Raw genomic sequence first — 18,328 nt, forward strand, 5'->3', positions numbered from 1 at the left:
AGCTCAAGGTCAAAATGGCAACAGATGAACTCCCGTTAATCATACAGAGGAAGATGGGTTCGATCCCACAGATAGTAATACAACTTATAAACGATCTAAATCAAGCTATTTATCTGACATTTTTTAAGCTTAAAACAAACTTGACTCTATCTCCTGATCAGACTGTTGATGTGTATGGTTTTGAAAAACTCTGAACCACAATGTAGCATTTCGTATTAGGATTTGGATTTAAATAAACATTTTGGAACGCCTAAATATATCAAATACAGAAATTTACAACAGAAATAACAAAAAAAATAAGCAAACTAAGCTGTATAATCTTCCAATTCGTAATTCCCTTCATGATAGTATCACGACATCTATTGTATTCAAGAAATAAGCATTTTGGCCAGCCAAATTATTTCAAACTCAGCTTGTCTTTTCTGTTCAAGATTGGACAGATATTGCCTTTTTTCGACTTCTTTAATCTATTCTGTGATATTCGACTATATAAAGTGTGATGATCACCCTATGCTTCCTAATACATCCTTGGAGTACTTTACAAGGTGCACCAAATGGTACTCATCGTAATATGTATTTTGAATGAATTTGTTGAGTAAAGTTAGAAAATGTGAAATGAGGTATTTGGCCAAAATGTCTAAATTTTGCATATCGAGGTTGTACAAAAGTGATTTCAGGTGTTGCTGCGAGTTGAGAGAAACATTTTGATATAATATATACCTTATTGAAAGTCTTCATTTTTGAGGTAAAAAACGCGATCGTTTGATTTTCAAAAAAAAAAACCATGAGAGGTACCTCATGGTTTAGAGTCGATTTTCGACGATCCCAAAAAAGTTGATCAAAGGCGTCAAGAAGTAAATGCTAGGCGATAGTGATTGTTTGGTGCTATTCCGGTGGTCTAAAACAGCTTTTAACGCGAGAAAACGCGGCTCAAATGCACTCAAATTTCGCTGCATTTTGTAGCTTTTTGAGCAGTAAGAGACAATGCAAGTATGCTATATGCTCGTATATGATTTATTTCTATCGATGTAGATGTGGAATATTGTATAAGAGTCAGATCCGCAGTTTCAGGCCGCTTAAAAAGACTTCCCACGCGATGAATAGTGAAATTTTGGTATCTGTCAGAAGGATATTCTCCAATGTGATCATGAAAGGGCTTTTAGCGCTTCCAGATCAAGACAAAATTTACATTTATCAAAGAGCCGTCAAATGTATTTTATGGAACGTTTTAAGATAACGAGATGATAGTGTTTTATATGTCTATATTACACAAGAAATTTTTATTGCAACTAAAAGATACATCAATTAATTTCAATGCGCTTGCATCCACTAAGATGCCCGAAATCAATAGCAACATCATTAGAATTGGGAAAATGTTAATACCTAGTAACAATGAACTATTCCTTTTTGGTACATGATGTATATAATAAAGAGGACAATTCGATTTTTATCGAAGTGGTACTCAGGCATTCACGTAAATAATTTAAAATTCAAATGAATGGAATGACAGCATCCGGCATCGCAGTTCATGACAGGCGGAGTAGTGTGAAAATACAGAGGTTAAAGAGCAGGTATATTTATCACGCAATAAAGCTAAATTGTTAGTGCCATATGTTTTTTTTTGGTGATCTTTTCTATTTGTATTTATGCTTCATATCATAAAAATCCAAATTGAACGTGGCCCACGTGCATGCCTTTTCATCTTACAACTGCCCAGCCATCATATTGCAAATAAGCTATATATATATATATATATATATATATATATATATATATAAAAAAAAAGATCAGATCCGCGCAGATATTAATTCCATTTGATAGCCTATCATTTCTTTAAAAATGTTCACAGATACATACTAAACAGGCGAGGCACTTTATGATCACAGTGGTGCCAATTACATAACAACCAGGTCCAAGAATTCTCACAGCAGGCTTAACATTGTTGTACAGTTAAAACCTTATTTCTGTATATTTGATACACCATTCTCTTTCACTTGGTAGCGTGTGAGTGCGAACATGAGTGTGCATTTCTGCAATGAAATATATTTTTCACATGAATACAGTATAAAAAAATCAAGTTCCTAAATTTTCCTCTGATACCACTATAAACCTTTTGAGTTACAACGAAGAGACGATGGGAGATGTCGTTAAAACTCCATTTACTGTCCAGATCACACCAACACTGCTTATTTTAGAATCAAGAGATCAGGGAACTTTGATATTGTGCTAAAAGTTTGGAATTTTATTAAATGCGAAGCTATATTATAAATCTACATGGATTTTTTTGAAATTGGTATGAGTTTTGTGCGAAATGGCATAGTAATTGAAATAATGAGGGACATAAAGAAGCAATGTGGGAGGTATATATACATAAGAGGTGGAGAAATAGACTTATTTGGAGGAAGATTTTCTACCAGAAGATTCAGATGAGATGGAACTTGCAGAGGATAAAGAGCCTTTGGGGCAAGACATCAGGGGGAGACGCTTACGAGGTAGCTCTACGACAATCTTTTTACGACTGGCATTCTCATAGCAAGAATTGTCACAGAAATAAGCTTCGTTGGAGTCAACAAATGTGTCATCGAGTATGTTATTTACACAGCAATTTTGGTGGAATGCTTTAGGACAGCCCTCGCAACGAACAAGCACATTACCCTTCCAAGAGTCCTTACGTTGACAGGTAGAACAGTAGTCTTGAAGAATAGGTCTATCTCTTTCATCAATAGATTCATTGGCGAAAGCTGTCAGATCAAGACGAGGAAGCTTGCAGGCAAAACCGTAGCCTTTGTAATCACATCCATGCTTATTGCAAAGCGTACGTTTACCCCAGGGTCCAGGACGCCAATTCACACCTTCAGTTGTACCGCAATAACGACACCAATCAATATTTGCCTTGGTCAGCTTTTGATAAATAGTAGGATGAGCTGTTGAGCGAGGGGGAACTGCAGGTAGAAAGCTGCCATTGACGGAAAGAATATCTTCAGCTGTTGGCTTGGATGATTTTGATGCTTTTTTGTTGGCTGATTTTTTGGTCTTTTTAGCAGTAGTTGGCTTTGTTACGCTTTTGATTTCAGGCATAACTTGGATTTCTCTGATCAACTCCTGCTCCTCTTCCCATGAGATAACTGACAAGTCGTCGTTGTCGTCGTTAAAATCAGGAAATGGTTGAAAATCCGTCTCGGCAGTTGAAGTAGAATTGACATTGCCGTCAAATCGGCTGTATTCCACAGATGCACTATGAGGGAAAAAATTAAATTCATGCTCAAAATAATCCAACAGTATCTGCCACTTACTCTTCCTCAAATAAAGTTTCGTCCTTTATAATCTTTTCATTACAAGGTGACCCAGGAGGAGTTGATGTCATTTGGCCCAACAAGTTTTGGCGCTGCTTCTTCTTTTTACGCTCTTCCAACTCTGAATCCGAACAACGACGCTTGTTCTTTTGTTGTTGAAAGTTGTAATCAGTTTCATTTGCGCTAGTGGCAGGAGGAGTAGGTAAATCTTGGTTGTTGCTGCTGAAGTTGTGACCAAAAGCAGATAGAGATAGGAAAGGTTTGCCAGCGGCGGCCATCTTGATTTCCTGATAGGAGCTTGTAGTAGTTTGATTTGACGTAGCACATGTAGTAGCAAGGTCAAGGCCAAAATCAAACAGAGCATCATGTTGCTGTTGCTGTTCCAAGAGAAACTCGCTTGGAGATTGTTCATAAGGAGAGAAAGGTGGAGTGGTAACAGAAGAAACGGAGTCATTATCACCGGAAGAAGCAGACAGAGAAGAGGAGAAGGAACCGAATGGAGACATTTCTCTCACATCGGCATCGGTATTCATAGCAGGAGAGAAAAAGACGTCCTTGACCAGTTCTTTTTGAAGATTGTGATGGATAGTATCATAGGTGATGGTTGAGTTCTCCAAAGTATGATGAATAGGCGGTACCTGATTCATTTCAATGGGTGCCACTTGTGGTTGAGGATGTGGTATAGGGTGATACTGTGAGATTCGGAGTTGGGTTAGATTTAAGATAACAGGAGGAAGCATATACATTACTTACAGTTCTATGTACAACGGGTTGCTGATGGTAAACACCAGTATAAAAGTTCAAAAATTGAGGTTGGAGAGTAGCTGGTGACATGGAAGGCACAATAATTGGAGATACTTCGGGAGACATGGCAGCCCAAGCGGCATCTTTCTGATGACGAGGAGAAATAGCAGGTGTTGAAGGGATTCTATGATATGCTGGGCGATATACAGACAAGTTTATGAACTTTTGTTGTGGTTTAGGGTATTGGTTGTAATGCATTGACTGCTGCTGCTGCTGAGGCTGAGGATATGGTTTGATATTGGGCATAACTCGGGAGTAAGAGGTCATTTTGATTTAGAGAAGTGTATTAAATGTTAAAGACAGTTTTTATTGTGTATATCAGTCGATTAAATTTGACTAAAGTTTCATCAAATTTTCAAGTTTTTGGAATGGGAGAAAGTGAAAGAAAGAAGGACTGATTCGATGCTTGTAACAAAAAATCATTGGGAGTTTATATAGGAATTGGATGAAAGATTTGGGGAACACACATATAAACACAAAACAGTACATGTGCGACAATCAAAAGGGAGATCCTTATTTATGGTGGTGTAATTCTAGAGGGAGAAACCTTAAATTCTGCTATTAGCTAAAAGCTTAGCTGATTTGCTCTTCTCTCATTCTCGCCATGGCAAATAGATGTAACAAATTTAGAACGTGCCACCTAATCAGAGAGCGTCTGTCCTACTGTATCCAATTTGTCAGTGCTCGTTCTCCGATTGAACCTACTGCTAACGGATTAGTTAAAATAAAAAAGAACGGACCAATTTAAATAGATCCTCCCACTTTATTTTTCAGTGTCGTACTTGATTTCATCTATATATCGAGTCTTTCAGCAATTTTTAGATGTAATTACGGTATGATGATACATGTAGGGACATACATTTGCTAACTTGACTTTGAAATCTGGCCTTGCTTTAGACCTCTATAGCAGTTGTTTGCATTAAAATCGAAACACCCGTATAAAATGAAGCACATGCAGCACTTTGGTTGTACACCTCGTGCTCTGCCATTTTTTTTTCGTTCAAATCTTTTTAGACAATCCCTGTTTTTTCACATCACACTATAGACACAAACGATTGATAAACAGTCAATGGTACCTGAAATCAAAAAATTCCCTCAGCAGTAATTGATCCTGTCCAATGCATGCTTAAAGAGGAAGAAAGCTTATATTTCTCGAGTCTGTCAAAAGCTAGTGAAATTTTTTTGTTAACCACGTTGCTTTAATTGACATTAAAGTCAATTATGAGAGAAAAACGTGGAATCCAATAATCTCTCATGACCTTTTTACTAGTTCTCCAATGCCGTTTACACTCACTCTGAAAAAAAAAGAGCCAATATAATAATATTTGTAACACAAAAGAGCAGATAATCCCCTTTTTGATCGTTATTTCCCAATCAAACACTGCAAAGTTTCGCTAGTGAAATTTACTTTTTATATACTTCAAGTCCGAGATGCTTGATAGCGTACTATAAAAAGATTACTGGTGAAAATAGAGGCAGTAATGCCATCCTCTGACAAGATGCAGTTGTTACTGATATGAGCGCCAATGCATGCATTTGCAATGCGTTTGTTCTGTAGATCATATACCTCCTATTTGATTTTTTTTCGGGAATCTTTCAGACATCATTATGTTACATGTTGAGCTTGGAAATTTGTGCTCATTTACCATTGTTTGGTCAATATCATTTCCTTTACAAGGGGGGGGGGGGAGGCAGCAGCCCTTAGGGTATAGTTTAATTGGATGAAACTTTATTCTCTTTTGATCATGCTAGAAAAAACAGGCAATCAGGTTTGGGAGCAGCAATTTATCAAGCAGTAGTAAAGTTAGATAATGTTTAATTGGAACCAATGATTGATAATAGCAGCGTTCCTATTGAGATAAAAAGAACAAACCTTAATTCAGAACATTACAAGGTTTATTCGTATTTATTTAGTTTATATAAGAATCTTCGAACCACTATAAAAGCTCATTCCTTCCCCAACAATGGTAAATCAAGTGACATTTGTAAACATGTTCATCTATAATAAAGCGAAAAAAAGTATCACATCTCGCTTCTATTGATAAGGGTTTTGAAGAAATACATACCTTCAACACTATCATAAACAGATTTCTTGTACGAGGGTTGGATTATAATAACAGAATTTCATTTTCATGCCAAGCTCAAAACGGTAGTGAAATGTAATCTTTACTCAGTAGGTTTTGTGTATTTTGCGCGCACTATGAAGCCCTCATTGTGCAACAAGTCAATTCTATGGAATTCTTGATATTTAGATTTGCGCGGTATTTAGACTACCACTAAACCAACATACCTAAAAATAACGCACAACAGGGTCTAGATACCTATATGCTATTGTTTTAGGTAGACCGTAGTTTGTATAGAAGCATTCTGTGTAAAAGATCAGAGAAACGATGTGTCATTGATTGGTAATGCCACAACATTTAGTCTTTATAAATAAGGAGCTACGAGAGCTAACGCAATGATGGTGATTCGAGGTGTGATGATAAGAATTTGTTCTTCCGCCGCCCATGTTTATTCAGGGAAACGACGGCATTTCCATCTCGATTTCTCTCAGGGGGATCTCCGGGTGTAAAACAATGATAATTTCTCCAAATAAGTACCTGCATGTAATTCTCTGTCAGCTTATAGTGGTTGCAGCATGATTGACACACACACACTCAAAGAAAACACACAGGACATGATATTGCACATAGTATAACTTTGATGTCAATCACACTGCTCTAATCAGCTTTGGAGAGACATGTACAATAGTAACCTGAAGTATAATAAAATTACTCTTGACTTTCTCACAACCACTAGAACAAAGTTTCGTGCAACATTCATTGTCCAACATTACCTTTTGCTTGAATAAGAAATTATCTTGAGATTCCAGCGTCCCCGTCCAAAGATGAAAAACTTTCTTGGATCATGTGGTAAATTCAATGGTCTTGATTCTTTTTGATCATTTGGATGGATTGCGTTACATTCACCAACTTGTTGCTTTTTGTGTTCAGTCAATTTTACACACACAGACACAAGCGATATATGACTTGATAAACAGAAAGATATATCCAATGCTTGTATGTAAATACTAGACATCCATCAAACCTTGTTTTGTCGATACATATATATATGAATTATGAAGCGCATGCTAGAGTCGTGCTCAGGTTATTGAGCATAAATGAAATGCATAATCATAGACCAAGTGATCAGTTCTGGATTACACATAAAAATTTCATGTACTACTGTTACTACTGGAGCGCTTTACACAGGCCAATGTAAATGGAAATACCATATAATTTTATCGATCTTCGGGGCCAAAGCAAGTCTGTAGGTGGAATGATGGTGTGCAAGATGTGTTAGAGAATCGAGTAATAGCTTTTGCATTTGTAATTATATTGGTCCAAGATCGTACATGACAGGCGGTAGGGTGTTGGTAAAGTGAGCTTCTGAAAGGGATTCCATGCATTTCAAACCTGATATTTTTTGTTAATCGTGTTAAGGGTACCATTCGTAATATCATTCACAATGTGAACAAGGTGACCCTTCTGCAGTTTGCATCAGGATTTCCATTTGGATAACCCATTTACAACCATTGAATTGGTCAAGCATAGACATATACGACAGGAGCTCGAGAAAATAGGCAAACTAAGGTTATAGCACTTTTCAATCTGTAGACCCTTTTTATTAGCTTTAGAGGCATTGATTGTTTTGACAATACGCATGGCAGCACATTTGCCAGCCAAAAATATTTTAATCATGGACATTTTTTTTCGCTCAAAATGGGAATTTTCGAGCAAATTTCGACTTCTTTAATCTATTCTGTGATATTCGACTATATAAAGTGTGATGATCACCCTATGCTTCCTAATACATCCTTGGAGTACTTTTCAAGGTGCACCAAATGGTACTCATTGTAATATGTATTTTGAATGAATTTATTGAGTAAAGTTAGAAAATGTGAAATGAGGTATTTGGCCAAAATGTCTAAATTTTGCATATCGAGGTTGTACAAAAGTGATTTCAGGTGTTGCTGCGAGTTGAGAGAAACATTTTGATATAATATATACCTTATTGAAAGTCTTCATTTTTGAGGTAAAAAACGCGATCGTTTGATTTTCAAAAAAAACCATGAGAGGTACCTCATGGCTTAGAGTCGATTTTCGACGATCCCAAAAAAGTTGATCAAAGGCGTCAAGAAGTAAATGCTAGGCGAGAGTGATTGTTTGGTGCTATTCCGGTGGTCTAAGTTGCCTTATAACGTGAGAAATTACTGCTTGAGTGCGCTCAAATTTTACTGTGATTTGCAGACTTTTGAATAGCAAGAGGTAATACAAGTAAGATGTTTGCCAGGATATGATTTATTTCTATCGATGTAGATGTGGAGCATTGTAGAGGAGTCAGATCTATAGCTTTAAGCAGTCTAGTGAACCTCCCACGCATACTATAAATTACTAAGAATTTTGTGGTCCTTGTACTTCTCGTGTAAAATTTGCAGCCTTTATTGGAATCATTACTGAGCCGTGCTCAGTAGCATTAACAACTTACAAAAAATACCAAGAAAAGTTCATATTACGTAGGCCATAATCTTGTCCTGTTTGATACAGAACAACATCTAGCAGTGGCGCATTACTTCCATTTTGTGTAGCATGCGTGCTGCTATTGTTGCGAATCTAATGTATTGTTCGAATTCGATTTATTTCAGTATGACTTACGTTCATTTTTAAAACAAGTCTGATCTTTTTATATGGCTAACGCTTCTTGATAGAATGATTTATACAAGATAGCTATCTCAAGTGTTGTAATAAACCTATACCGTCATTTTAAGCTGCCGTTTACTATTTTAGAAGGAAATGCGGATTGAGGTGTGAAAAGGGCAATCAATTGCTTTAATTGACTTGGCCTTGGTACAGCTCGTTTCCAGTAATGTACCAAACGAATGTTATATGAAGTATCAGAAGTACAGCTTTCATTTATTACGAGTTTTTATTCATACATGGCTATAAAAGCTAAAGACCGCATGTACCTGAGCGACAGGTCTCTAAGCAATCATCGCTAGAAGAACAACAGTATCCGGTTTTTCCGTCTCCCTTTCTCTTGCCTCTTGAACCGGGTGTGCAGCTGGCAGAAGCAGTGGGTGATTTTGAAGAGGTTTTGGTAGAGGTTTTGGTAGAGGCTTTGGTAGAGGTTTTGGTGGTTTTGGTGGTCTTGGTGTTGACAGGGCCATTACACTTACCACTCAAGCAATCGTCCAGGCAATCGCTTTGATCGTGACAGCATGCGCCATTGTATCCGTCGCCCTTTCCTAATCCATAGGAACCTGAGGTACAGGTGCCAGATGTAGGAGTAGCTGTAGCAGTGGCAGAGGTCTTGGTGGTCTCGGTGTTGACAGGGCCATTACACTTACCACTCAAGCAATCGTCCAGGCAGTCGCTTTGATCTTGACAACATGCGCCATTATATCCGTCACCCTTTCCTAATCCATAGGAACCTGAGGTACAGGTGCCGGGTGTAGTAGTAGCTGTAGAAGTAGCAGTAGTCTTTGTACCGGTAGGTGTGGCAGTGTTAGTAGGTTGAGCAACATTGGCAGTGGGGTAAACCTATGAACGGCAATGAATCTTAGTAACTATCATAATGCAATTTTGGGGATTCTTACCCAGCCTTCTTCCCAATAGGGATTTTGGATACCATTACAGGCAAGAGCAGGAATGACATTGAAGGTCTCTTGGAGCTTGGGCATCCAGAACATGGACATGTTGACAGTAGCGCTGTTGAGTTCGTGCTCAAGAACAATATGGCCCTTCTTGTCCTTTCCTGATTTATAATTGTTCAACCAGGTTTTAAAATATCCATCGACTTTCTGTAAAAGAAGGTATATTAGTCAAAAACTCGCATGCGGATGTTATTATTGAACTTGCGGAAGGGCTGAGTGATCCGCCACCAGGAGCTGGCATGTCCCAATCATTCTATAAGAAAAGAGTCAGTTTACAAGTAGATCAAATTATAGAAAAATTTACGAACCGTGTCGTGATCCCACAGTATAGTTCTCAAACCCATTTGATGGGCAATTGCGCGGACACGATCGTCAACATCGCCTTGAGGAGGTCTCCAGCATCTAGAAGTAACACCAGTTGCCTCTTTGATGGCCTTGAGAGTCCAGTAAAGCTCGGCAACAATTTGAGCATTAGTCTGAGTTGTCATGGCAGGATGAGACCAGGTGTGGACACAGAGATGATGACCATCGTTCAAACCACGCTTAGCAGCAGCAGGATAGCTTTTTGAAGAATAACGTTAGTTTAATTGACGTGGGCATGCGATTTAATATACTCACTTGACAACATTGGAACCAATGTAAAAGAGTGAGGCCTTTTGGTTGTTGGTTTTGGCCAAAAAGTTGTAAAGAGCAGGCTCAGCGTACTTATTTTCGAGAGCAGCTTCATCTTCATCATCATCGTATCTGTTGAATGGACCATCGTCATAGTTCAAACCCCAATCGCCACTATAGAATTGATTAGATTAGTTGAATGCTAGAATGAATCAGTTGGTAGACTTACTTGTTGGGACAAGTGTAAATATCCTCAGGCAAGTAGGAAGCCACAGGCTTTACACAATTCGTTGAGGACCACCAACAATATTTGTCATTTTCGTCAGAGTCATTGACCCAATTACCATTAGAATCTTGCTTTCTAACAGGAGCTAAATTTGATCATGTAAGTTGACTGATATACACATCAAAACATTAAATATACACACCATTAGGCACCTTGGACCAATCAATCATGTTGTAAACCTTCTTGACTTCAGCAGACGAGGTAGGAGGTGAAGCCCATGGTTCAGGATAACCAGACAATCTAGCAGTTGATAATTTGGTAGTAGTATCGTAAGGTCCAGGATTGTAAGAAGTTACAACACCGGTTGCCTTGGGCATTGAAGGAAAGACAGGGGAGAATTGAGGAGCTAAAGTGCTTGTTGCTGCATAAACTTGAGCGGCACCACCAGCAACTAGCAATAATGCATTAGCGATAAGCATAATGAATGTATGTAGTTTTAGGGAACGTAAAGGGAGTAAAGAGAGGATGAAAATTGTTCATTTGCACTGAAATCATCAAGCATTATATATGATTTTGTTTAACATTCGAGGTTACACTATGTACTACTTGCCAAAATATTCTGCTTTGTATTTATAGACATTTATATCACCTCAAATGGAAGTTTTATATATTTTTATTTATACTTTGAACAGGGAGACATCACTGCATCGTTCTTCTCTTGCATAGTAGGTTGCGTTGAGGGTTGTTTGACGTAAATTAGCATCATATATACAACTTGAAAAACCAATGCTCTAATACCAGCCTTGATGCTTCGATACTTCGCTAGAGTTCTCTATCACACTAGAAAAATATGATTCGATATTTTAGGAATGTTACTCAAGCAATCTGTGGGTTTGGAGTGGAGATGTATCATTGACATTTTATAGTTTGTCTTTGCAAAAATTACCAAATAGCTATTACATTCATAGTTATATTCAATAGAGCAGAAGCTCAAGCATCAAGCCATCAGGTAATCTGCTTGTTAACCGGGATAAATGCACGTTACACGATGCCCATCATCATGAACATCTTTGCCTTAGTCTGCCAAATACCTTACACTGTTACAAAGCGTCCCTGAGTGTGTAATGAAGCTCAGTCACATCCAAACTGGTAAACCTGCCACGCCGATCATTGCTATTTTGAAGTAATTTTGCCCAACTAGTACAAGAGTGTAAAATTTGCCCGTTAAGCTGGTTGATGGGGTTTAACATTACCCGATGAGCTTGTCTCGACATGTAGGAGTCGCTGTTGATAGCGGTCTCTAGCTTCATACAAGCCGAAATGGAATTCCATCATGGATTGTGTTGTCAACTCGCCACACAGGAGAATCTTGTCAATGGATGGCACAATGGGTAGAGTACATCACACCCCAAAACAATCTATCTGATTTCACGTTTGACAAGCTTAATAAGGTTGATACATGAGAGACTCGTGCATCTTTCATTCTCCAAAATTGTAAAACACATGATCTTGATTTGAGAATTCAAACGCTGCTTTCTGTACCAAGATTTTTCAGTAGACATTTATTGGAACAGGGACAAACATGCTACTATAATGCGCAATATGGTTTGTTGAGTATCTGTTTTGAATACAGCTTATTGTGGCCAAAAACGCAACAAACATGTGTACGAGGAATTTAGTAATAATAGAGATAGCAAATCCATTACAAATGATTGAAAGCCCTTATTCCCAAGAAGCGTCGCCGACATAGAACAGTCAATGCATTTCCTTTTATTATCACCATCACTCATGCTCTCCTATTATATCCACTCCCTAAAAAAATATTTATAGAATGTAAAATACAAAATTTGTAAATGATGCATACGATGCCACGTTTTACCAATTACCCTACCAACAGCTCCCCTTTCTCATCATTGCTTTTCATAAACGCAGATAATATACGTATACACACATATATATATCTTCAATGCACACTATTTGAATGTTGCAATGCCTAGGTCAAAATTATAAAATAGCTTCCTTTGCAACATCCTTATCAAATGATTTACAAACAATCAATATTCAAAAAAAAGTTGGATCATGTTACTGCGACAAATTAATAGTAAAAAAAAAAAGGGGTTATATCAGAGTCAGGAGACGAAGTTATCCATTCGCTGATGCTGCTCTTGAGATGGCAGCATAAAGCTGGCCATAAGTAAATACAGGATTTGTGTAAGATCTATAGCGACTGTTTTGAGATATTGTCATTGCAAAGGGCATTTTCATAGGGAAAAACTCCCAAGAAAAAAAAATTATTCAGGCCAAGAAATTGTCCTTTCAACTCCATAATCTCCAGTTGATCAGCATCGCAACCATCATTGTTATTATCATTGTCATCATCAGAAAGGCATTTGAGTCAGCCAGCAGCAGCGCCGCCTGCTGAAATCAATTGAAGCTCACTTTATTTTTTCTGTTCAAGATTGGACGGATTTTGTCTTTTTCGACTTCTTTAATTCATTTTGTGACATTCGACTATACAAATTGTGATGATCGCCCTAGGCTTCCTAATACATTCTTGAAGTACTTTTCAAGGCGCTTCCAATGGTACTAACTGTAATAAGTGTTTTGACTGAAATTATTGAGCAATTTGGTAAAACTTGAAATGAGGTTTTTAGCGAAAATAGTCAGATTTTGCATATGAAAGCCTCATAAAAGTAGTTTCAGAGGTTGCTTTGGATCGAGAGAAACATTTTGATTTGATATATATCATAGTGAAAGTCTTCATTTTCAAGATGAAAAACGCGATCGTTTGATTTTTGATAAAAACCATGAGGGGTACCTCATGCTTTTTGACCGATTTTTGGCCATGTTTTTTGGACCCCAAAAAGTTGAGCATTAGTGGTGATAAGTAACTGCCAGATGAGAGCAATTGTTTGGTGCTATTCTGACAACCCTAAAACGGCCTTGAACGCAAGAAAACGCAACTCAAGTACACTCAGATTTTGCTGTATCAGGGACACTAAGGACTAAAAAGGGGAAATACCAGTATGCTGCTTGCCCGTATATGAAGTAGCTACCTGTATATGGATGTATAGTATCACATAAGAATCTGATCCACAGATAATATGAAGGGGTTTCATGTGTAAGTAAAGGATTAAAATGAAAGTAGCTGTATTTAATAAGATGAGCAACGGCAATCGGTAGCGCGAGTTGCCGCTACGTAGGTTGGTTCTCACTGAAGTGAAGCGAAGGTACAGAGTCATCCGAAGCATAAACATTCGTATTATATAAAAACACTTGGAGTCTATCATAAAAATCACTATCCTTTGCTCATGTATTTGCAAATCTTGGCGGAAAATCGACCTTTGTTTATTTAATATACACACAACAGCTAATACGACAAATCCATATAATCAGCAAATCTGTTTTCTCGACTCTCTGTTTCAATAATGGTCAATTTGATTTCCTCTGCAAAAGGACCATTCTTGATAGCAATAACAAACTGTTCAAATCGAGGAGAGACAATAGGATCACTCAAGGGACTCAAAGCGACAATACAACGGAGCACAGCGCGAACCAATTCTTGGTTCTTCTCGACCTCCTGCTTGACAGCATTGCTTCTCATCTTGAAGTCTAATGTCGCCTTGAATGGTTCAATGAGATCGTCCAAGCGTTGAGATACCGCAGTGGGAGCCACTTTACTGAGTCGAATCAGCATCAAATAAGCGAGCATCTTGATATCATGTTGATCATCCAAACCAGCCCGAATGTGATCAAGGAATCCATAGACATCGATTTTGTCTAGGCAAGTGCTCAAGAGTGTGTACATGCACTCATAAGCTGCCTTTCTAATCTCGAGACCATCATCAACCTTATGCTTGAAAGGGCCCATCTCCACAGTATGAATGAGCTCTTCTTTAACAATGGTTTCAGCATAGAGCAAGGGAATAAGTTGATCGAGCACGTTTCTAATCAAGTAGGGTTTGCGGTGCACTGCAGAGTTGATAGTCAATAAGGCCAAACGACGCACATTCAGGTCAGTGTCCTCCAAAAGAGACAGGAATTTGGTCATGATGGGCTTCAGCAAGTCGTCGTATTCGGGAGAAGGATCGACAACAGCGTATTTGATGGCAGTGGCAACAGTGGCTCTCACAAAAGCAGAGGGAGAGGCCAAGCGATCCTCCAATTGAGGCAAGAACTTTTGGGAATCTGTCAGGGCTAATTTACCCAAGCATTCAGCAACCACAGTACGAGTACCCTCCTCTTGATCTGATTCACTGCTTTCCAATAAAAGAGCCCATATTTCATCAGCGGCAGAACTGAGCGAGTTGCCTTCGCTATCCTCATCGTAGCGGGTAATGACTTCCTTGAGCGCATGCAGCAACAAGTAGCGTCTCTTGGGCTGTTCTTTGATCTGTGTGACAATGGAGGGCAGGTACTTGTGAATGTTACCCACGCAGATATTGCCTAGAGCAAATGCAGCAGCAAATTTGACTTCTTCAGATTGTGAGACAAACATGTTGATGACGAGTTCGTCCACCTTATCATAGGCAGACAGGTCAATTCTGCGGCCAATCTCACCAATGGTCAAGAGTGCAAGATACAAGACGGAGTCATTGACATTGGGAGTGATAAGGTAGTTTTGGAATTCACGGATTGTGGTATCACGGTTGCTGTCACTGGCATTAGCAGCCAACACAGCTACACATTGAGCCACAGTCGAAGCAGCTTGCTTGTTGGCAACAGCAGCGACACCGCCAGCAGACACACCAGCAGACGCCTTGGCAGATAACAAGGGATCAACGAGACCATGGACCAATGATTGGTAATCAGCAGGGCTGGCCCTGGCAAAGGCAGCAAACATGCTCAACAAGCCATGCAAAGCAGAGCCTTGCAACAAGGGAGATTCCATCAATTGAAACAAGGAAGGCAAGATGAAGGATTTGACTTCATTGACAGAAGCAGGACTGAGGCTCAAAATGGATTCCACTGTCTTTAAGGCGAGAGGAAGAAGATGAAGATCACTATCAGAGATCAATGGCTTCAATTCATGCAACAAGGTGGAGTAGCTCTTGGCAGAGACATGCTGGCCAAACCTATCGTATCCTAGTGTCAGTGTGTGTGTCCATAGTATCATTGCTTTATCATTGATGCATTTACCTATTGACCAAGACATTCAAGCACTCCAAACTAGCAATTCTCAAAGGACGGTTGCTCTTTCTAAGCAACAAGGAGATATCCTCCACAGCAACAAGAACACAACGCTGTAACTCTTCGCCAGCAGCAATGGGGCTTTGAGAAACAACATTCAAAGTCTTGACACTGATCAAACGAGTGACCTCATTTCTCAATCTCTCCAACAGGACATCCCAAGCTTGTCTTTGTTGCGATTGAAGTACGTCACCTACTTGAGCCAGCAAAGTGCCCAGACACATGATAGATCTCTCCTTGACTTCCTGATCCGCATCACTGGTATTCAAAACGTTCAAGGTGACCTCGTAGATTTGGTTGATGTATTTGACGTTGTCAGGGGCAATATCAGCAATTTGGTACTGGCCGTTTTGCTCGCGATGGATGGGACGAATGATCTTGATCAATTCAATGCAAACCAAAAAGGCTTCAGAGGTGATCTTGTAGAAGCGATCAGAGACAGACTTGATGACAGCAGGAGCCAGACGGTCAATCATAGTGCCCAAGTTTTCGGTATGACGGTTGTGGAAAAACAATCTCAAAAAGTAGAGGATTTCAATCTTGAGGTTGGACGAAGAAGCGTGTTGCTGCTGTTCAGAAGCCGCATTGGAAAGAGAGGCCTCGATAGCAGGGAAGAAGAGCTCGATTTGGTCATCCAATCCACCGTGGAGAACCACAATGAGCTCACGCAACAAGTGGAAGCCGATTTGGCGAGTTTGAGTCGATTTGGCAGAAAGCTGTTTGACCAGAGCACGACTGATTTTGGGAACGAGCAATCTCAAGAGTTGTCTGGGGCCATCTATGGCGTCCATGGCGGTATCACTGCTGGAGCCATTGGCAGGGCTGTCGGGTATGAGGTCGATTTGATCACCGTAACTGGTAACACTGCCTCTGCGGGGACGATCATCGCCTGAAGAAGCACCGCCATACACGCTTGTTTGTCTCAAGAGTGCAATGAATGTCTGCAAGATATCCACACGCACAGATTCTTCACGTTCCTTGAAGCGACTGATAAGCACAGGAGCGACATCTTCATAGATTTGTTGCAATAAATCTGACCTGCTTTCAATGACGGCGCACAAGACTTTGGAAGCAGAGCGACGCACCTTCCAGGACATGTCATCATCGTCGTCAGAGTAATCACTAGAGAGTTGTCTTAGTGTGTGTATGTGTGTGTATGTAAGTGTCTACAGCAATGGCAGACAGTACTTACGCAACTTCGTCATCGTATTCGTCCTCTTCGTCCTCTTCTTCCTCCTCCATTTCTTCGTCCTCCTCATCATCATCTTGGACAAAGTTGGGGTCATACTTGACATATTCTAATGCGAGCCTTGTGATATCGTTGATGAAGGTTGAGATTTCGTTTGGACATCTAAGCACAAATGATTCCAATGTTTGAAGGCAGATTTCACGCAATTCATCATCCTCTTCGGCTTTTGCGGTGTAGTTGACAATGGTGGGGATGACTTGAGCTAGGTGCTTGCCTAAGCGAGCAGTGTTGTAACGACTATGTATGTATGTATGTTAGATATTTGTCCATATCAAAAGGGGCTCCATTGGCCATAATACCTCAATACACCAGCACATTGCACCAAAGTCCTCAGTTTCTCACTTGAATTGGCATTGTTGTTTAAGCCATCCATGATAAAAGTGAACAATTGATTGAACAATTCATCGTTTGTATGCACAACTAGATAGCCGATAGACACTGTGATTCTCTTGCGAATAGCAGCACGGTTATGAGAAAGTAACGGCAACAAGACAGACTGGATTTGGGTCTGCTGCTCCAGGGTAATTTGGCCTCCAAATCGAGCCAGCAGTTCAGACAAGATTTCTAATGTATCCATTTGCATTTCAAAGGAGGCATCGGTCTATATCGCTCTGTATCAGCCCTCTATTCGCTTGTTTATGCAATAGATGTATCTTACATTTTGAATGGTAGTCAACAGCTTGGGGAAAATGCGAGTGCACACTTGGTTGCCTCGAATAGAGTCCACTTCGCTCACTACAGTCTTTAAGCCTACCATGCCCAATGAGTCAGTTCAGTCAAATGATAGCTAAAAGGGGATGGGACTTACCAACACTGGCGATGCCACGCAATTCCTCGTTCTTTTGCTGAGATGCGTACTCACTCAAACGATCAATGATATGCAACAGATTCTCTTCTTTGATTTGCTTCACCAATGGCCCTAAGCTAGTCGTAGGCCAGCATGAGTTGAGAGAGTACGGTACAGTCGCCTGCCTGACAACTTACCATTTGACGGCCAAGTTTTGTACTTCGCCATTCTTATCATCCATGAGTAACAGTACCGCTTTAACGACCTTTCCTTCAATCATGGCCTCCATATGGAATGATTCCTTTTGAAGCTCGTTCATCAAATCATTGAGAGCCATGTAACGGAAATCTCTGTCTTGATTGCTCATCTACAATGAATGAGTACACACAGGTCTGCATTACGTTATGGGTATTACCTTCTCCAACAAGTTGGCAACCATATACGCGTTTGTGCCTTGTTGTGACATGCTACCTGC

General features: G+C 39.6%; 3 protein-coding genes across 3 annotated transcripts; all 3 read right to left on the bottom strand.

Moving 5' to 3' along the window:
- Nucleotides 1-2,391: 2,391 nt before the first annotated feature.
- Nucleotides 2,392-4,364, bottom strand: ATC70_009058 (uncharacterized protein; the record flags this gene model as incomplete). The annotated part of the gene is made up of 3 exons (XM_064828298.1): nt 2,392-3,235; nt 3,294-3,985; nt 4,047-4,364. The coding sequence occupies 3 exons, from the start codon at nt 4,362-4,364 to the stop codon at nt 2,392-2,394; spliced, it is 1,854 nt and encodes a 617-aa protein (XP_064685500.1).
- Nucleotides 4,365-9,085: 4,721 nt separating this feature from the next.
- On the bottom strand, nt 9,086-11,106 carry ATC70_009059 (uncharacterized protein; the record flags this gene model as incomplete). The annotated part of the gene is made up of 7 exons (XM_064828299.1): nt 9,086-9,676; nt 9,733-9,936; nt 9,995-10,042; nt 10,098-10,350; nt 10,408-10,575; nt 10,631-10,772; nt 10,830-11,106. 7 exons carry the CDS (start codon nt 11,104-11,106, stop codon nt 9,086-9,088), a joined length of 1,683 nt encoding a protein of 560 aa, XP_064685501.1.
- Nucleotides 11,107-13,997: 2,891 nt separating this feature from the next.
- RPS26A_3 (40S ribosomal protein S26) lies at nt 13,998-18,319 on the bottom strand (the record flags this gene model as incomplete). Its single annotated transcript, XM_064828300.1, has 8 exons — nt 13,998-15,702; nt 15,767-16,939; nt 17,010-17,303; nt 17,366-17,667; nt 17,725-17,816; nt 17,875-17,990; nt 18,051-18,220; nt 18,269-18,319. The coding sequence occupies 8 exons, from the start codon at nt 18,317-18,319 to the stop codon at nt 13,998-14,000; spliced, it is 3,903 nt and encodes a 1,300-aa protein (XP_064685502.1).
- Nucleotides 18,320-18,328: the final 9 nt, after the last annotated feature.

Source organism: Mucor velutinosus, assembly GCF_035048745.1.
Source record: "Mucor velutinosus strain NIH1002 chromosome Unknown tig00001563, whole genome shotgun sequence".
Lineage (NCBI taxonomy): Eukaryota > Fungi > Mucoromycota > Mucoromycetes > Mucorales > Mucoraceae > Mucor > Mucor velutinosus.